Source organism: Melopsittacus undulatus, chromosome 2 (genome assembly GCF_012275295.1).
Source record: "Melopsittacus undulatus isolate bMelUnd1 chromosome 2, bMelUnd1.mat.Z, whole genome shotgun sequence".
In the NCBI taxonomy this organism is placed as follows: Eukaryota; Metazoa; Chordata; class Aves; order Psittaciformes; family Psittaculidae; genus Melopsittacus; species Melopsittacus undulatus.
Window position 1 is genome coordinate 96558188 of NC_047528.1, and position 19703 is coordinate 96577890.

The following is a 19703-nucleotide window of genomic DNA, read 5'->3' on the forward strand; positions in this document are numbered from 1 at the left end:
TTTACTGTTTAAAGCCCCATGGTGATAGAAACAACGTGTTGAAAGAAAATTTAAATATATGGGAGGTGCCTGGCAGAAAAAAGTACAGAGGTGGAGAATGTGAGGAAATGGCAGTGTGGAATTAAATTAAGAGATAAGTCATAAAATGATGAATAAAGCTGATGTAATGACAATGACTCAATGAAGGTAATGAAGAGATGAACTGTGAGGAGAAAGTATCCCATTACACAATGAAATGAAGTTTAGGCTAGTTACAGAAGCCTTCCCCCTACAGTAAACTCTCAGTTCTAATTGCCCAAATGCATAGACTCATGTATACATACATACAGTTTCATTTGTATTTCATCGACATGACCCTTGCACCATAGTAAATCCGCTTAAATGCAAAGGGTTTATATAAATGTGAGGTTGAAGGTTTGGACTTTTTTTCTGCTCACTCTTCTGCTTCTCCTGCAAGTGAACACAAACACACAGTGCACAGGGCTGTCTCCACACATTTCTCTGACCTCTTCCAGTATGGTTTCACAGTACTTCCACAGTTTCTTCACATTTCCCTCTTTTATTTCAGCAACTACAGGCTCACCATTTCTTTGCTTGCTTTGTACAACTGCAGGAAACACCAGCAATCAAGTATGAGCATTCTGAATGCAGTCACAGGATTACTGGAAAAGTGGTTGTAAATGATATAGTTAATTCCATATATACACTTTTTCTGTCTGTATGTTGTTGAACAATGTTAACCCTAAAAATACACTTAAGTACTTTGTTAGAGGAGCACAAGACTGCTATCCATATTTTTTTTATCTTTTTAAGTTAAATGTATCAAAAATATTTTCATTAAACAACCCATAGAGCCCAATATGGAAAATTTGTACTAGACGCTCAGTTTGACAGTTATTCTTGGAGAGCTTTCCATAGAGACTCCTTTTTAGAATAATAAAAAAAGTCTATAATTAATATCTGTACACAGCATGCTGGTCAAGAATAGCTATCTTATTTTGTAATAACTATTCTAGTAATTTTCTTTGTATAGAAAAGCCTTTAAGGGTTGTGTGGAAGTGCAACATAATTTCAAGACTTGGATTCTTCTTAATGATCTCAGTAATTCATAAACTAAAAGATCATCATCATTTTACTAGATGGTATCTCAGATAAATCTACATTCTTACAGTACAATGGAATTCTTTTTACTTTTAATGAAAATTTCTGTTACAAATGTGGGGTGCTGCTGACAATCTGTTAGGACAGTACGAGCTTACCTCTTTTACTTTCTCTCTGATAAAGAGTTCTGTGAAAAAAAACAATTTTGAAAAATATTTTGCAAAAATTCTGTGAAACACTATAATCTAAACCTCTGTCTCTCTGCTTTGAGAACATTTCACTTTTATTCGCTATAGAATGATATAAATGAATACAGAGAAATTAACTTGTATTGAGAAAATACTTCTTTCGGTGATTTCTCCACTTAAAACAGGTTTTATTTTGAAAGGAGAAGTGAACCAAATCACCACAGATTTATTTTTCGGCATCTTGCATGCTCATTTTTAGAATAACTTTGAGGCATAATTATACAAAAAATAACCAGTATGACAAATTAGAACTGCAAAATTAGGTTACAAAGGTGCTGTGCTGAAAATCCTTAAACATTACAGATAGGTAAGAGGAAGGCAGTTATGATTAAAACATGCATAGGATAGGGGGAAAAGTAGTGTACTACAAGAATCATAGAATCATAGAATAGTTAGGGTTGGAAAGGACTTCAAGATCATCTAGTTCCAACCCCCCTGCCATGGTCAGGGACACCTCACACTAAACCATGTCACCCAAGGCTTTGTCCAACCTGGCCCTGGTTGCTTAACTGACACCTAAAAGAGTAAGATGTTAATTCCTACGTAGTCAAGACTCACCTGTCTTGGCTTACACACACTGAACTAGAAGACAGTGATGGGAGAGCTAATGAATGTTCATCCTCATACTGTCATCCAAAAAAAGAGAAATGTAACAAAAGGCCATGCTTTGCTTTTATAGCCCATCCAGGCATAAATCTGACATATCTCAAGTTTACTTGTTGAATTTAGGTTGATCAAGTAGTGTAACCCTAACTTCATGTAAGCAAGTACACATCTTTTATTCTGTTGATAAGCAGGTAGTATGGATGTGTGATGATCTGTGAGTAGCTCATCTCTTGTTTGCAGCATGAAATATCAGTGAAAGTATCAAAGATTACAGTTCTGCACTGCTTTTCCTTTTTCTTCCCATGTTTTCTTAAGTTAATTGTCCTTTAAACTTTTTAGTGTCTCTTACCTGAGCTGTAATAGCAGGTTATAGCCCAGCAAGGTTGCTGATAACTGTGCCTGGTTATGATGAGATGAACAGGAGGCAAGATTTAGAATCTCGAGTAACTGAGGGAGAAAGTGTACATAGCATACCTATATTCCTATTTATATGGAAAGTTGGAGGGCTCACTTTTATTGGAATTTACATTGTTTAGGTTTTGGTCAGGAAGACATTTTTGAATATTTTTCCATATTTAGAGGAGAAGAAGAAACAGATATTTTCATATTTTCAAAAAGATAAATGTTATGTTTGAGGTTGTAAGAGATACCATTTGAGATGTGATGCTGCAGCCTGTGGGTTAAATCTCTGTACACATCTTTTTTCCAAGCACACTAAATTGTTGTCACACAATTGTTCCACTAAGTGGTGAAGATGGTAGCACATAGCTGCAGAGTGACTGTTCTGGTGTGATTCTGGGCATGGCAATGGGACAAATTGATGGAAAACTATTCTATAAAACTGCTAAAACAGATTCAATTTAATTAACTGCCACGGAATGGACTCAGTCAGAGATCAATATGATCAGACAAAAAGCCATTTATTGCAAAGCATTAACTCCTTATATACTATTGCTTACACACACCTACAGCAATTTGGCATATCATGATTGGACACTTGTCTTGGAGAACCTTAGTGACTAACATATAATTGGTTAAGCACAGGTGTGAGAACTTGACCTTGAATGCTTGCCAACAGTCCACAGTTCTCATAAATCAGTGAATTCCAGCTTTTTCTTATCTTGCTTGCTTAAGCTTCCTTGGGCCTCTCACGGCCTTGCTGTATCTTTCAGAGTTATTCAGAGCTCATGTACCAATTATCCATTCTCCTGTGAGAACACTGTCTCCACAATTAACTAGTTTAATCACCAAAATGCTTATTTCATGCTCTGTGTCACAAATCTTTTTTTTCTGAAACTCACTGATTGATGAGCTATGTATTCTTCATTGTGCCCAGACTACCAGACTGCAGCACCTTGAATCTGTCAGCTTCAAAGCCTTGCCCTTTAGGGTAAAGAATTAGCAGCAGCCACATGTCAGTGTTTGGAGAGACTGATATTTACAATTTAAAGGATATTTGTTTTCTTTTGCAATTTTAACTAGCCTTTTCTGACGTTCTGATGTATTGCTTCAATGGCTATCCACTCCTCTCGTTGCAGTAGGCCTTGTCTCCTTTCTTCTGTGGCATCTTGTTACTTTGGTTTGCTGCTTCATGATAGTTGCTTTAACTCCTGCCTGGGAAAAAAAAAAAAAAACAAACAAACTGATTTAGTTGGCAGATTATCTCCTTATTTTGTACTTTGAAACTGAAAACTGTGAGCAAGTATAGCTTTGAGAAAGGGAGCAACTAAAAATTCAGATGTTCTTTTTTTTCCACCAAGCTGTTGTTTATGGCTCTTTAAAGACAAAGTATGCCATACATCAGTTGCCTGGTGATAAAAGACTAGAGCACTGTGATAGAATCCTGTATCTCTAGTAGATAGTTGAAATATTTCATATCTAATGTGCCAACCAAACTTGAAATAGGAAAGCCACAAAATCTGAGGGTAGAACAAGATAACAGTAATATAAATTACTTGTTCTCAGTAGCTTTTTTCTGTGACCCCCTCCCTCTCCTCCCACCTCCATTTTCTGGAATGTCTTGTGTAATTTTATTTTTGAATTGCAAAGTACAGTATTAAAGTCATTTTTTGTCAACTGAATTTGTGAGATTACTGCCACTGAGTAGACAGCTCAGTAGCAATCACAGAATCATAGAATGGGTTGGGTTGGAAAGAACCTTAAAGACCATCTAGTTCCATCCCCCCCTGCCTTGGGAAGGGACACTTCCCATTAGACTAATCAAAGGTAAACTTCTAAAAAAGCCACCAAATTGGATGCCCCAATTCAACCTAAGCAACAGTGGAAAATGTGTTTGCCATGATACTGGTAGTGGTATATACAGAATTCTTTTACCACAGGGTTTACAATGCTTTTCTGCTTCATGGTGGCATGAAGAACACAGCTTTTAGAGTGTAGTTTCACACCAAGTTGTCTTCCAGGGAGTTGCTGTCTCTGGCCATAGATTACTGCTACCACTTCACTTGTGCTCAGAAATGAGTGTACAAAGCTGTACGTTAAGCCAGGTCACTGAAATAATGTGAATAAAACATAATCTTTCACCAGTACTAATCCTGCAATTTGTATCACTTCAGTGATCTTGTGTTCAGCGCCTTGGACAGTGCTGCTACACTTGTCTACCTAGAGAGTAAGCAGTGAGAAACAGACAAGGGGGGGTGGGAGGGGGAGAGGAGGCAGGAATTTTTAAGCCAGTTTTGCTATTGAAGAAAGATGTGAGCTCAGACCCGGCTTTGGGACCATGTGGGTGATTGAATGTCACAGTTTGTCACTCATGTGTTACTGTTGGGTCACATACTATGGCATAAGAGTGATTATGGAGTTTCTGTTCCCTCTGACAGCAACCTCTTATTTTCTGCCCATTATGAAATAACATTCATGGTTTTCCTGAGAGTCAAATGGCTTTATGAAGGTTTATACCTTGTAATTAATCTTGGACAGTTTTGTTTCCCATTTCTTCTCTGTACCACAAATGTGCTCAGGGTTGTGACAGCTAAAAGTTGCGGGACTTCAGCCAAACCCTTCCCAGAGTATTTCTCAGTTGGAAGGCTTTTGTCTTTTGGCATTGAGAGAGCAATAGCTGGGGGATTGCAGAAGGCCTGTATGTCCTTCCTGGTTGCTAATGGGGCCACGATGGGCAGCTGAGAGTATCCCCCAGCTGGCCCTTGGCTCAATCCATGGGATTTGAGTGGACCCAGGCGCTTTTACTTTCTCACAGAAGCCTCAAGTAGATGTTTACTGTGGTAAACAAAGAAATGATATTGCAGTTGTGAGCCAGCAGGAATCAAAACTAAGCTTGGAGACTGAAATTTTTTAATTAATCCCATATCTATGCTAATATCATTTCTCCTCTCTGCTTTTGTCCAGGGGCTGTAGACATTCCAGCTGAACCCTGAGTGAAATTCCCAGGAGCTTTGGTTGTCTTTTCATTTCCAGTGGGGGGTTAAGCTTTGCACTGTCACGCTGTCAGCTCAGGATTACCAAAAGACAGAGGGCTATAACAATGCTCCTCCTGTAGCCTTCAGGGTGTTACAAGTCCCAGATGGCTTTTTATGTGCACTGTGCTTCCAGAGCAGTACCAAACAGCTAGGAGGGACCAGATACCCATCCATCATTTTCCTGAAGATTAAGATGAATAAAAAGTTGCAAAAACTCGCACAAAAGAAGACTTAGAGTTTAGAAAGCAGCAATTTAAAACAGAGACATATAAAAAAGTGTGCAGTATCAAACAGGATTTTACTTGTGTTGCTCAAGATTTCCCCAGAGTTACAGAGTAGGGTTTGTTTCTGTCTTTCATTCTCCAAATATATTGAAGTTGTCACCTCATAGAGTAAAATGTTCTTCTTATACCCTAAATAGTAAACTTTCTTTGTATTTTTCTGTTTGGTTTTTTGCCTTTTTTTTCCTATTTAAACCAAAATGATCATGTGATGTGGTGTGATCATTGACCACACATTGACCTCAAGCCACAGAATAAAAAGTTAACAGAAGAAATGGTGTAGTTGAGTTAGAATGACGAAATATAATAAATTACAAATAATAATAGCATCTTTATGTTTTCTCTGGACCTTTCACCTCGGGGCCATAAACTGCTTTACACCCACAGTGATGTAGCCTGCAGTAAGCCTAAAAAATAACTTGCATTTAACTTGTTTTCAAGAATGAAAAAGCAGGGTGATTGACTTGCTGAAATTCTTAATCCATCAAATAAAGTAACAAAAGGCACAGATAGCTACTGTACCTGCACACCTTGTTTTCTGGATGAGAGCCCAGCTGAGCAGGGAAGCAAGGGCCAGGTACTGAGCCAAGAGGAGCCAGATGTTCCACTGCTCTACAGATGTGTTTCCATAGTGGAAAATTCTCTGTCTATTACTGGCCCTTGCAGGGATTAACTTATTTATCTTTCCAATGCTGAGTTTAATTACATCCTTTAGGGCTTAATGCCACTAATTCAGTGTAACTGTTTAGCACTGGCATTCTTGATAGCTGTTATATTTTGGCCAATTGGGGATTAGGCTGAAGACCACCATCAGATCAATTGTAAAGCATCTAAACAAACTCTTATTTCACATTTTTTAACACATTCTAATGCAAAGCATGGTTTTGCTGCACATGCAGTAGCTCGTTTCTGCTTGGTTTCAATTTTTTGGGGAGGAAGGGCAGTATGGGGGTATGGTGTGTTGACCTTGGCTGGATGCCAGGTGCTCACCAAAGCCAGGCTATCACTCCCCTCCTCAGCTGGATAGGAGAGAGAAAAATGTAGCAAAAGGTTTGTGGATTGAGATAAGGACAGGGAGATCACTCAGCAATTACCATCATGGGCAAAATAGACTTGGGAAAATCAGTTTAATTTATTACCAATCGAATCAGAGTAGGGTAACGAGAGATAAAACCAAACCTGAACACCTTTCTCCCATCCCTCCTGCCTTTCCAGGCTCAACTTCACTCCTGAATTCGCCACTTCCCTCCTCACAGCAATGTAAGAGGATGGGGAATGGGTGTTGGGGTCAGTGCATCACACATTGTCTCTGCTGCCCCTTCCTACTCACATGCTTCCCTTACTCCAGTGTGGGGTCCCTCCTACAAGAGAGAGTCCTCCATAAACTTCCCCAGTGTGAGTCCTTCCCACAGGCTGCAGTTCTTCATGAACTGCTCCATGGTGGGTCTCTTCCATGGGTTCAGCCCTTCAGATTGCTCCAGCGTGGGGTCATCAGTCCTATCAGCAAACCTGTTCCTTTCTCCATGGGGCCACAGGTCCTGCTAGGAGCATGCTCCAGCGTGGGCTTCCCATGGGGTCACAGTCTCCTTCGGGCATCCCCCTCATCCGGAATTGGGTCTTTACTGGGCTGCAAGTGAGTATCTGCTCCACCATGGAACTGCATGTGCTGCAGGGGCACAGCCTGCCTCACCATGGTCTGTACCACAGTGCAGAGGAAACTCTGCTCTGCCACCTGAAGTACCACCTCCCCTCCTTCTGTACTGACCTTGATGTGTGCAGAGCTGTTTCTCTCACATATACTCACTCTCTGGCTGCAATTGCTCCTGTGCAGTAACTCCCCCCTATTTAAATACTATGCTACCACCATCGCTGATGGGCTCAGCCTTGGCCAGCAGCAGGTCCAACTTGTAGCTAGCTGCATTACTTATGTTGGACACAGGGGAAGCTTCTGCAATTTCTCACAGAAACCGCCCTGTGGCTCCCCAGTACCAAAACCTTGCCACACAAACCCAACACAGGAGGTCAATGGAGGCAGAGGGTGAGGAGCTGGAGTTAACATGGAAACTTGGTAGCGTATGTCTGGTGTGGCGCAGCCCATGGCTCTGCCACAACAGGGAGCAGGGCACAAAAGCCCCTTTCCACACCAGACCGTTAAAGCTGTAATCCCAGTACCACATATCTGTGCTCCCCAGTACGAGAAGACCTTAATGCCATCCAAAAGGTGCAGGTTTGGGGGATGACAAGCGATTGTCATGAGGCCCGATGAGGCAAAGGGAGAGCAGGGGGTTAATGCAGTACACCCTGTATGCCGGAGGTAACAGACACAGCGCCGAGCCTCTGAGGACAGAGGTGGGGGCCGAGGCCGAGGCCGATGCGTCTCCGGACCTGGGCCCGGGCTCGGGCCCGGCCTCCCGGCGCCGCCTGGCGGCCCCATGCGAAAGCGCACGCGGAACCGCGGGGCCGCCGCTGCTGTTTCCGGCGGAGCCAGGGGTGTCTGCACCGGGGAGGCAGGACACGGCTGCAGCATGGCGGCGCGCTGGGCTGGCCGCGGCCTGTGGGGCAGGCGTCAGGGGCGGCGTGAGTGGCAGCAGCTTTGGGCTTGTGCTTTTGCGGTGCTGGGAGGGACCCCAGCCGTGCGGGGCGGCTCAGCTAGGCTCGGCTCGGCTCGGCTCGGCTTAGGGCCGCAGGCTGAGGAGGCCGCCGTAGGCGGGAGGCGGTGCCGGCCGGTTTGCCCCCCGTGCGGTGGGGTGCGTCCCGCAGGGGCTGTGGGGCGGTGTGAGGGAAGCGGCTTTGCAGCCAGAGACTGTCGTTAAGGTCTCGTTGGTTCAGAGTTTTCTGTCGTGGCTTCCTGCAGGCATTGCAGGGAGCGAGTATGGATGGGCAGCAAGAGCTGCTGAAGTGCTCACCCTAGGCATATTGAGGCAGACACATGGATGAGCAGTACAGCGGAATATTTTCCTTTTAGAAACCAACATCTTATAAACAGACTTTGAAACTCCCTATCGCTTACTTTAGATCATTCATTTTACCAGGGTTCATCTACACACCAGCTGTTTCTCGGCTGACATCAGAGGAAGTGATTCAGATGCGTAACGAGCTCTTCAACAAAGAGAAAGAAAGACAGTTGTCTCTTTATCCACGAATTGAGAAAATAGAAGTAAAATACACTGGGAAATCCCACCCTGGGAGTGTGTTTGTAATGAACAAAGCTTTGTCTACTCCATACAATTGTGCCATGCGTAAGTGAATGGACTAACAGTGTGACACTGCTGATGAAAATAGTACTGACGGTTGAAGTACTTGTTATCTCAGTTTGAAATGTTAAAATGATTGACATTTTAATGGCCAGGACAACAGACATACGTTCATAATATTTGTGTTTGGTAAGTTTAAAATACATTTGTGCTAAAATCCATCAGCAGAAACTGAGTTAATTTTTGTAGGCTCTGTTAGCAACTCCTCCTCCCAAGTAATTTACAAAAGTGAAACTTGCAGTTTGTTGTTACAAATGCAGGGGTCTAAACTGCTGACAGAGGAATATGGTTAATAAGTGTGTAATACTTATTTTACTTTGTTTAGACTTAAGTGAATGGCATTGCAAGAGGTCTGTTCTAGCTCTTGTGGATGGTGAAGCCTGGGATATGTACAGACCCTTGACCAAATCTTGTGAAATTCAGTTCCTTACTTTCAAAGATGAAGACCCAGAAGAAGTAAACAAGGTAATCTATATCTTATCCGTAGTAGGTGACCTTTGTTATGATCACTTGATTCTGTATACCCCTTTCAGTTCCAAATCCATCTCCTTTCTTGGACTTTGTTGTGAAAGTTCAGATGTTTGTAATAGCTGCTTGGTGCATCATGGTTATCATTAGCTGGCAAGGGTGTGGGCTGGATGATGTGCAAGCATCCCTTTCAATCTATATTGTGGCATTGTTTTAGGATTTCAGATTTAAATGTCTCCAGGGAAACATCTGGCTTGCATTTTAAGTGCAGTTTTGATTTTCTTTTTTATAGATTCTATATGTAGAATCATTTCCAAATACAAGTTTAAATACTAAAGAAGATAGTGTTTGGGTTGACAGCTAGGTTTGTGCATCATTCAGTTAGATGCTGGTATTCTTTTGAAATGAATAGCTGATGTTCATCTGGTTCATTTGTTAGCTTCTAGGTAATCTGTGTTTTGAAATTCTCTTTATAGGCCTACTGGCGTTCCTGTGCCATGATTATGGCATGCGTATTAAAGCGGGCGTTCAAAGATGAATATTCAGTCAATCTGATTAGAGCTCCAGAAGTGCCAGGTGAGACAAGTGTTTTATGTTGATTGGCTTGCTTTTGCTGCTTCTTAAATGAGTGTTTAATAGTGTTGCAAAAAAACCACACAACAACTAGAGGCTCCAGTGATTGAAGGTACTTAGCATTGATAAGTGTATTATGTGCTGTTGTTGGAGCCTTTAATTTATAGTAATCACACTGAGAGTAATTTTGTTATCAAAGTACAGAAAATTGATCTGTGTGGCAACTGGGTTTCAGACCTCTTAGGATTTCACAGTTAGTAACTTAAGGATATAACCTATTTATTGGGAAGTTATATGCCTAAGGTATTTAAGACGTGATGTGTTTCTGTGAAATTTGCTCTAATAACTACATAACTGTGAGGGCTAAAAACTGCTACTAAAAATTATGGTGTATACATCAAGTTGGAAGATTACTGAAGTACACACAGGGTTAGTAACAACCTCTGCTCATCTGTGGCCTGCTTTAAGATTTACAAAAGTGAGAAAGTGCACAATAGAGGAAGATATGTAAATAACAAACCCCGTGTAATTATGCTTTTGATATAACCAGCAACCAGTGTTCTTACATTTGGAGTCCTCCTACAACTGATACCCTTTTTAGTTATTTCAGCATTTGTCTTGATTGGTAAGTGTAGAGTGAATATTTCAATTCAGGATTTGGAATATTCTTCTATATGCTAAGCTACATGGTATTACACTGACATTAAGACTCATTTCAAAGACTCATTTAGTGAAATGAAAATGGTACAGCTTTAATCTGCCAGTTGTAGAATCACAGCTGAAAATTTATGTTTTATAATGGATTTCTTGAGATCATTCTGTTTTTCTTATTAATTTTGATATATTTCTCAGAATATGCTATGACAGTGAAATATGTACTTGTTACAAACGTGAATGTTTTTTCTTTGGACTTGCAGTGATCTGTGGAGCTTTCTGTTATGATATAATTTTGGATGATAGACTGAATGACTGGAAACCAACAAATGTAAGTACAATAACTTCTTGCCTGAAAGCTTGTATAGGTTGTCTAGATTACGTAGAATCATAGAATAGTTAGGGTTGGAAAGGACCTTAAGATTATCTAGTTCCCCCCTGCCATGGGTAGGGACACCTCACACTAAACCATGTCACCCAAGGCTGTGTCCAACCTGGCCTTGAGCACCGCCAGGGACGGAGCATTCACAAGGTACCTGGGCAACCCATGCCAATGCTTCACCACCCTTACACTAAAGAACTTCCTTATATCCAATCTAAACTTCCCCTGTTTAAGTTTGAACACATTACCCCTTGTCCTATCATTACAGTCCCTAATGAAGAGCCCCTCCCTAGCAATCCTATAGCCCCCTTCAGATACTGGAAGGCTGCTATGAGGTCTCCACGCAGCCTTCTCTTCTCCAGGCAGAGCAGCCCCAACTTTCTCAACCTGTCTTCATATAAGAGGTGCTCCAGTCCCCTCATCATCCTCGTGGCCCTCCTCTGGACTTGTTCTAACAGTTCCATGTCCTTTTGATGTTGAGGACACCAGAACTGCGCACAATACTCCAAGTGAGGTCCCACGAGAGCAGAGTAGAGGGGCAGGATCACCTCCTTTGACCTGCTGGTCACGCTCCTTTTGATGCAGCCCAGGATATGGTTGGCTTTCTGGGCTGTAAGCGCACACTGAAGCCGGCTCGTGAAGTTTTCTCATCGACCAACACCCCCAAGTTCTTCTCCACAGGGCTGCTCTGAATCTCTTCTCTAAATACAGTAGTATACATGTAGTCTTCTCTACATACTTGTCCAGTGATTCTTTTTGTGATGTTGGAGAGGGGGACAGTGAGGTTTTTTTCTTTTTGTTGGGTGTATCGACACTAGTATTTTTTTAGGTCGGGGTACTCTTTGGTAACTAATCTCCACATTTACCACATACTGTCTCTCATTGCAGGGTGCTTGCAAAGCAAACAGGCTGGGTTCCTTTTAGGTGAAACTAAATGTTGACCTGTCCTTCAGGTGCTTACAGTTTTTAGGTCTGTGGGGCTAGAGTAAATTCTAATCTGAAATACCATTCCAAAACCAGTTGATATGGCTGTTGAGACCTCAGTGCCATCTTTATTACTCTACAGATCTGCTCTTACTCAGCCACTCCTGCCTGGTAATGTAGATGTAACAGTAGTCTTTGTGTAGGTAGAGCCCTTTGAAAATAAAAATGTGTGTAATATGTGTATTTTCAGCTAGTGTTTTACAGCATAATCAATTTACTGTTATAAAAGAACTGTGAGAGCATTCAGATGAAGCTCTTCTTAATACCTTGCTTATACATATCATACTCTTCAGTAAATCTAATGATCTAAAACCTCTTAAGTTTCGTAACAGTTTGGTAGCTGGTGTGATCCCAGATATTTCGCTTATCTGGTGCTTATTCATATTCAGATATCAGTGGAGGTGTGTATGGCTAACAGCAGTATTGGTACAGTGCAGAATTTTTCTTCAGTATGATCTTCATAGTTGAAGTAACTTGGTTTGGAATATTTTCTATGCGACATTATAAATGTAATTTCTCCTCATAACAGTTTATTATTTGTTAATAAATCTGAGTATGCAGAGGTTTGGATTCTGGATCAAGGTGATCAATTTCTGTTTATTAATTATTTTCCTTTTGGTTCTATCACAATAGAGGCCATTTATAAGCAGAGGCATGACTCTGGGAAAAAAGACACAAAAATGAGTATTTAAGAGTACCAAGACTCTATGTGTATATATTGTGGAGGGAAAACCTGAGAAGTTTGGCTTCAATTAATATATACTGTTTCTGATGGAAAAATGCTTGTTGATTTAACTGGGCATTGAACCAGTCCATTTAAAACAATGATGATTTGTAGCAATCTGTTGCTGATAAATAGTAAGAGTTACAGTCCCACAGCAATATTCTTATATTTAGGCTTTACAGTAGACGATCGTTGTTGTTTTGACTAATATTTAGTGTTTCTTATGCTTTGTCTATTCATTAAAGCTGCAAAACAGTGGTTGCAGTTTTATATGTATCAATTGTTTTTCTAGGACAACTTCCGTTCTCTTACAAGGGATGCTGGAAAGCTGATTCACAAAGACCTGCCATTTGAAACGCTACACGTTGAAGCGAAAGTAGCACGCGAAATGTTTCAGCATAACAGGTCAGTGAATTTGCCTTTCTTTTAGAAGGGCAATTAGAAATTCATTTAAATCTGTACTTGGTTTTGTAAATCTAAAATAAGACAGGTGAAGAAAAATAGTACTTCTCTCACTACCCTGAATGAGCCTGCCTTCAATCTCTTTGTCACACTACCTTATTTCATTTTGAATATTCTCTCCGGAGAACACTGGGCACATTTGGATGTACTTTTGTGATAAATGGAAAGACTATCGACCTCTTAGATTTCACTGATTTTAAATTTAAGATCTCTGGTGATTAGACTTGGTGTACTAGTTACTCTCTGCCTTTGCTGAAAGGCCTGGTGAGGCCACATGTGGAGTACTGTGTCCAGTTCTGGGCTCATCAGTGCAAGAAAGACTACCTACTGGAGAGGGTCCAGCGGAGGGCCACAGGGATGGCCAGGGGTCTGGAGCATCTCTTTTAGGAGCTGGGCCTGTTTAGTCTCGAGAAGAGAAGGCTGATAGGGTATCTCATTAATGCATATAAATATCTCAAGGGTGGGTGCCAGGAGAATGATGCCAGACTCTTCAGTGGTGCCCAGCAATAGGATGAGGACATTGCCCATAGACTAAAACACGGGAAGTTTCACCTCAACCTGGGGAAGAATTCCTTTACTTTGAGGGCAGCAGAGCACTGGAACAGGCTGCCGAGGGAAGTTGTGGCGTCTCTCCCTCTCTGGAGACACTCAAAGCCTGCATGAACACGTTCCTGTGTAACGTAGTGTAGGTGGCCCCTTGTAGGGGGTTGGACTAGATGATTTCCAGAGGTTCCTTCCTACCCTAATGATTTTGTAATTCATATTTTGGAATCTTCAAATGAAAATTTGCTGAAATGCAGGTTTTGAGCCCTGCAGGAGGAAAATGGGTAAAATACTGTGGTCTGTGCTATAAAAGAAGGCTTGTTCAGAAAACTCCAGTTTTCTGAAAAATTGCTGAAAAAACACTTAGGCAGTGTTTCGGGATTGGGGGTGGGGGGAATTCTCTGGTCCACTGCTTTTTTGGGGGTTAGAGAGAGGTGGGGGAAAATGGTAAGTAGTTTATTCTTAGCTGCTCCTCACAGGACGTGCCTCGCAGCCCTTTCACCAGCTTTGTTGCCCTCCTCTGATACAGTCAAGGACCTTCACAACCTTCTTAAACTGTGGGACTCAGAACTACACACAGTACTCAAGGAAAGGCCACCAACACTGAATACAGCAGGATGATCACTTCTGACCAGCTGGTTGTGCTGTGTCTGACACACCGCAGGATGGGGTTTGCCCTCTTGCTGCCAGGATATACTCCTGACCTTTATTGAGTCCACTGCCAGATGGCACCCCCATATCCCTTTCTGCAGGGCTGCTCTCCAGCCACTGCTCTCCCAGTTTATACTTGTGCTCAGTGTTACTCCCTGCCAATCCAGCATTTGGACTTGTTAACTTTCATGCCATTGACAACTTGTCCAGAAGGATGCTGTGAGGGACAGTATCAAAAGCCTTACTAAAATCCAGAAAAACTGCATCTACTGCCTGCCCTTCATCCACTAGGTGGATGACCTTGTCATAGAAAGATACATAAGTAGTTAAACAGGACTTTCCCTTTATGAACCCACGTTGACTGTGCCTGGTGACTGCGTTATTCTTTAAATGCCTTTCAGTGGTACCCATTATGATCTCCATATTTTTTCCAGGAACTGAGGTTAGACTGGTCTGTACAACATGCTTAATGAAACATGTTGATGTGTGTTGTCATATAAAATTTAGGATTTGAGCCTGTTTGAAAGCTCACGTAAGCATGATTTTTAAGAATGCACCTTAAATCAATCTCTTAATTATTCTTATGAGAACTAGGTGTTAAAGGTGAGGATTTTAAATTTTTTTTTTATCTTGTTCAGATACAAACTGGAGATGATTGAACGAAAAGCTTCGCAGAATATGGAAGGAATTGTAGTGTTACATAGGTGAGCAAAGCAACTCATTCTGTAATGATTCACTAAAAGGTCTGATAATGTTGCAAGTAGTCTTTGCAGGTGAGAAGACTAAGTTACTTGTGATGGTTTCTAGTTCAGAAATCACTTTTATTCATTGCTCTGAAGTCTTTAAGTTGTTATTTGGATGTTTTATTCTTCATACAATCACTGTTTTGTGATACCTAACACTTGATGGATCTCACTAATTTAAGTTACAGGTGGTGCCAGAGAAGTCTCACTGCTTTTATATAAAATCTAAATAAATCTCTAGAGCTTGAGAGGTTAAATAAAATACAAACCAAATACTTGTTTGAAAACAAGAGTTAGCATTGCACAGTGGACATTTCTTCTGAAGTTGTCAAGATCTTCCTAACTGGCAAGCTAGGGAGTGGAGCTGTCTCCTGGGATAATAGAGTTTTTAGGCTGGAGGCTGGAAGCTTGTGTTGTATCTCAGGCATGTAAAAGAATTTGTGACAAGCTTGGGCTAGCGTTTTATAGATGTTTAAATTATTCTGCATTTGATTCTGGAGTCCATGTTTTTCTAAACAACAGATGCCTCTGCAGTGACAGTTCTGGAAATTATAGAAAGATGTTGTGTCTGTTGTTCTCTGTTATGAGAGAATGGGCTTACCTATTGAATTCTGGGAGATGTTTGTTCTGAATATCCTTTTGCTGTACATATTTTTTGTCTCTCACTTTTCTTAAGTGATTTGTGTTTTTTCAAGACTTGAAGGGAAGCACGTGTACAGGTTGTGAATGTTATACTGTAGAAAATACGTTATCTTGGAGACAAATCTGGTGAATGACAGATTTGTCCCACATTCAAAGCCAGTGTGGCTTTAAAGATTGTTAAACCTGAGATCCTCTTTCGAGACTCAAGGTTTAAATTTCGTAAGTTCATTTTAGGCAATTATGTAACTTGTACTTTTGTTTCAGGAAATCTAGAAATGCTGAACTGGGCATTTATTTAGATTTGGTTTGGGATTTGTGTGGATTTTCTTTTATCTGTTCTCTAGATAGGAATATGCTAATCAAATGTAAAAACAAATAGGCTTGTACTGCTTTCTCAATATATTTGACATAAGTTTGGGATTTTTTCTTTTTTTATCTCTCGCATCAGATTTGGTGACTTTGTAGATGTCAGTGAAGGCCCTCATATTCCAAGGACAAGTTTCTGTTTCCAGTATGAGATAACAGCAGCCCATAATCTTCAGACTAACCAATCTGAATTGATAAGGAGGTTCCAGGGTGTGTCCCTGCCAGTCCATTTGAAGGTAATTAATCCATTTTGTACAGGTTTTCCTTTTTTACATTAGGGCACTTGGCTTACTTTCTGGTCTTTATTGTACGCTGTGCTGGTAGCTGAACGTAATTCAGAGGTGAGAACAGCTGCATAAAGGGAAGGCCCATAATGGTGACTATGTTGGATATTTGGAGTTTGTTTTCCTGGAGTTATTGTGAATGTGAAACGGAACTAGAAGAGTTTGCATCACAGGGCCCTTCTTGATATTTTCTCGCAGTACAGAGAGTGTTGTTTTGGTTGTGCAGTTTCTGCATGGATATTTCGTTCACTTTGCCTTAGTCGTGCAGGCTAATCTTCTAAAATTGTGGCAGTTGACAGTGTTTAATCACATTTGGGAAAAGCAGAACTTTGAATTTAGACTACTGATAAAGGATACCATTTCAAGGTCTTTCATGACACCAAAGTATAACTTAACCACAATAACAAAAAAAGTCCTAGTTCTAATCAGTTTCCAACAAAGGCTTTGCAGAACTATAGGGTGGAGGCAGGAGTCTTTCTTCCCATTCCTGTTGACTCAGATGCTTGTGACAGGTGGTCTAGCACATGTGTTGTTGTCTCACTTGGGGAAGTTTTCAAGGGACAGGTGTGCATGGGTTCCTCACCTCATGCCTGTGTCCCCTTCCTCATCATAAGATTTTAGTTCCCATTTTTTTACCCACCCCCTCAATGATTCCACATGACAAATAGATGTGATCAGCAGACATTTATTCAAGTACTCCAAAGGAATGTGGGCAAATTTGATGCTGGAATCAGGAGCTGTAACATCCGAGTTAGGGATTGTTATGGGTTTGTGCCAGCATTTATATACATTTGCCAGAATCTAAGATTTTATTTAATGTTTTACCTGCACTAACATCATTTAATGACATTTAATACAGGCTTACTACATCGTGTGGCAGAAACTGCTGGAAAGGTCAAAGAGGCTGGTAAGTTTCATTAGTGGTGAAGTACAGTTTACCAAATATAAAGATACACTTGATAAGGGAGAATTTGAATTATTAGGGATGGCTAATATATTCAAGAACACATCGTTAGGAATGGAAATATTCACAGCTGAATTAAAATCTGATGCACAAGAAATCTAACTGCCGAACTGCTATGTAGTAGGTTTGAAAGGACACATGCAGACACGTTTCTTACAAGTAAATGCAGGGATAAAATCTGACATCACTGGGTGAACCTGGGTGGGAGTACTGGAGATAAAAGGGAATGCTGTTTCAGTAAACTGCATAAATGCACCAGTTTTAGTTTTGTTTGGTTTTTTTTTTCCTGTTTAAAACCTACATTGAAAATAAGTTTCTTACTAACATTCTTCTGTTAAACAACCAGTGTTTCAAAGTTGAAATGTGCTTATCCAAGAAAAGCTTTACAGTGTCTAAGTAAATGCTGAAGAGCAAGATTTTAAGATAAGTGGAATGATAAAATATCATCAGCTGCATATAATCAGAGGCTTGCTGGCAAATCATGCTCAGACATTGGAAAACTTCATAAGAATTAAACAGCAGATGTTTTGGAGCCTTCAGATCAAATATTTTACTGATTTGTGTGGTAAGAGAGAAGCGCTGCATGTCTCCTGGAACTTACTAGCCAAGGATGTGTTCAGAGCCTAGCCCATCATATTTTCCCATAAAATGAATTTGAATACATGTGTCATTCAGGTTGTTTTATTTTGGAGGCAGTAATTGTCTTTGTAGGCTGTCCTTGTTAAGGTGACAGTACAAGGGGGGGGATTTCCAGGGTCAAGGAGAATGAAATAATTAAAAAAATATAAAAAAATCTCTGTGTGCAGGTCACTGAAGAAAAATATTTGGAAGCAGCAGCTGAACATCATGAGGCAAAAGATGGAACTGAAGAAGAAAAAGCTGCATCAGTTTAAATTAACTTTAACCTTTAAATGTACATAATAAAATGTGTATTTTTACATGGCTTATTTGTACTGTATATTAAAATTGTAATTAATTTGAATTCTGTGGACCTAAATAATGGATAAAGCTGTTATCAGAAATTTCAATCCACTTTAAGGTTTTCTTTTAAAGGGGGTGTGTGTGTAATATTTTAGTTGTGATAACTCATCTTGCAAGTTACCTTTGACCTTATCTTGACAGCAATTGTATGTGTCCAAATGTTGTACTCTCTGGTTAGTGCAACTTGGCCTACAGACAGTAGCTGAAGTGGCAGCTGCAAAGGCCATCCCTTTTATCTTGTTATAACTTCAAGGCCCCTGCTTGGTCTTCCATGAAGAAAGCATTTTTTTTTCTCATTTTTGACCCAATGTGTTTTTTTTCTTTCTGGAACTTCCTGATGGAATTCCACTGAGTTCTTTGGCTACAGCAATAGGAAGTTAAGACAAATAATATATAAAAAAATGAGAAAACATCCTCTCAGAAGCACTTAAAGGGTTACAAAATACTGTTATTTTACTAATTTTGGTTTCCTGTCAGAACTGCAGTTAGATATTATTGTGTTTCCAGTTCAGAAGACTCCATTCAGTAGACAACTATGCAACTGCCATTGCTTTATTAACACAAAGTAGCAGAATACAAAAGCTGAAAAGTTACTTGAGTTCAGTATTTTCTGCTGTACCAGTGCAGTTAAAGATAATTTTCCAGAATAGCACCAGGAGTGTAGTCCATTACTTGCATCCCCAGTGTAATAAGGTTTTATTATGCATGTTCGTTCTTCGGTATCTAAATATGGGGACTTCGGTTAAATTTCACAGGGTTTTTTTCTGTTAGATGATGTTTCTCAACATCCTGTATTTTCATCTCCAGTTCATTAGAGCTGCTCTCATTATACCAGATAAGATTTTTATTGCTTTTTTAAGTACAAATCCTTTCTGTGAATTTTATCCCAATTAATGGTTTTACTATTAAATGCATCACTTGCCTTCTAATCAACTGACACTGGTTTTGGAAGAGTGGGGTAGCAGTTCAGTAAAATACATTTAGGTAAGGAAATCTGGCCTCCCTTAATCGAACTAAATAAATAAGCAAATGCTGAATGTGTCCTAGCACAGAAGAAGAAATGCAAGTGATGAAAGTAGCTTTTTGTGAAATTGCAGAAATCCTCTTAAGGGATGTGTTAAATTATGTTTCTTCCTGCGCCGAGGGCAATCTTTAGCTATGCAGATTTACTGACATGCAGTGAAGTTTGAAGTCCATCAGTATGTTAACAGTCTGTGACCTCTGGTTTAGTTTCCCGATATATACAACACTGTTAAAGTATAGCCAGTGAAAGTTTAGAGTACCTGAAAACCTGATTTTATTCTTTTTTTTCCTCTTAATTAATGTTGCAGAGGACTTTTCATAATGGTATCAGATGC

At 40.3% G+C, this 19703-nt stretch overlaps 1 protein-coding gene across 2 annotated transcripts; it reads left to right on the plus strand.

The window, feature by feature from the left end:
• Window positions 1-8161: 8161 nt before the first annotated feature.
• On the plus strand, window positions 8162-18392 carry MRPL39 (mitochondrial ribosomal protein L39). 2 transcript variants are annotated; one of them, XM_005151625.2, is made up of 10 exons: window positions 8162-8247; window positions 8703-8909; window positions 9250-9389; window positions 9869-9968; window positions 10883-10950; window positions 13002-13114; window positions 15004-15069; window positions 16199-16352; window positions 17260-17307; window positions 18171-18392. In XM_005151625.2, the coding sequence occupies exons 1-10, from the start codon at window positions 8196-8198 to the stop codon at window positions 18255-18257; spliced, it is 1035 nt and encodes a 344-aa protein (XP_005151682.1). In that variant the 5' UTR covers window positions 8162-8195; the 3' UTR covers window positions 18258-18392. The 2 variants fall into 2 exon arrangements, with proteins under 2 accessions (XP_005151682.1, XP_030907303.1); XM_031051443.2 differs by lacking the exon at window positions 18171-18392 and having other exon boundaries at window positions 17260-18152.
• The last annotated feature ends 1311 nt before the right edge of the window (window positions 18393-19703 follow it).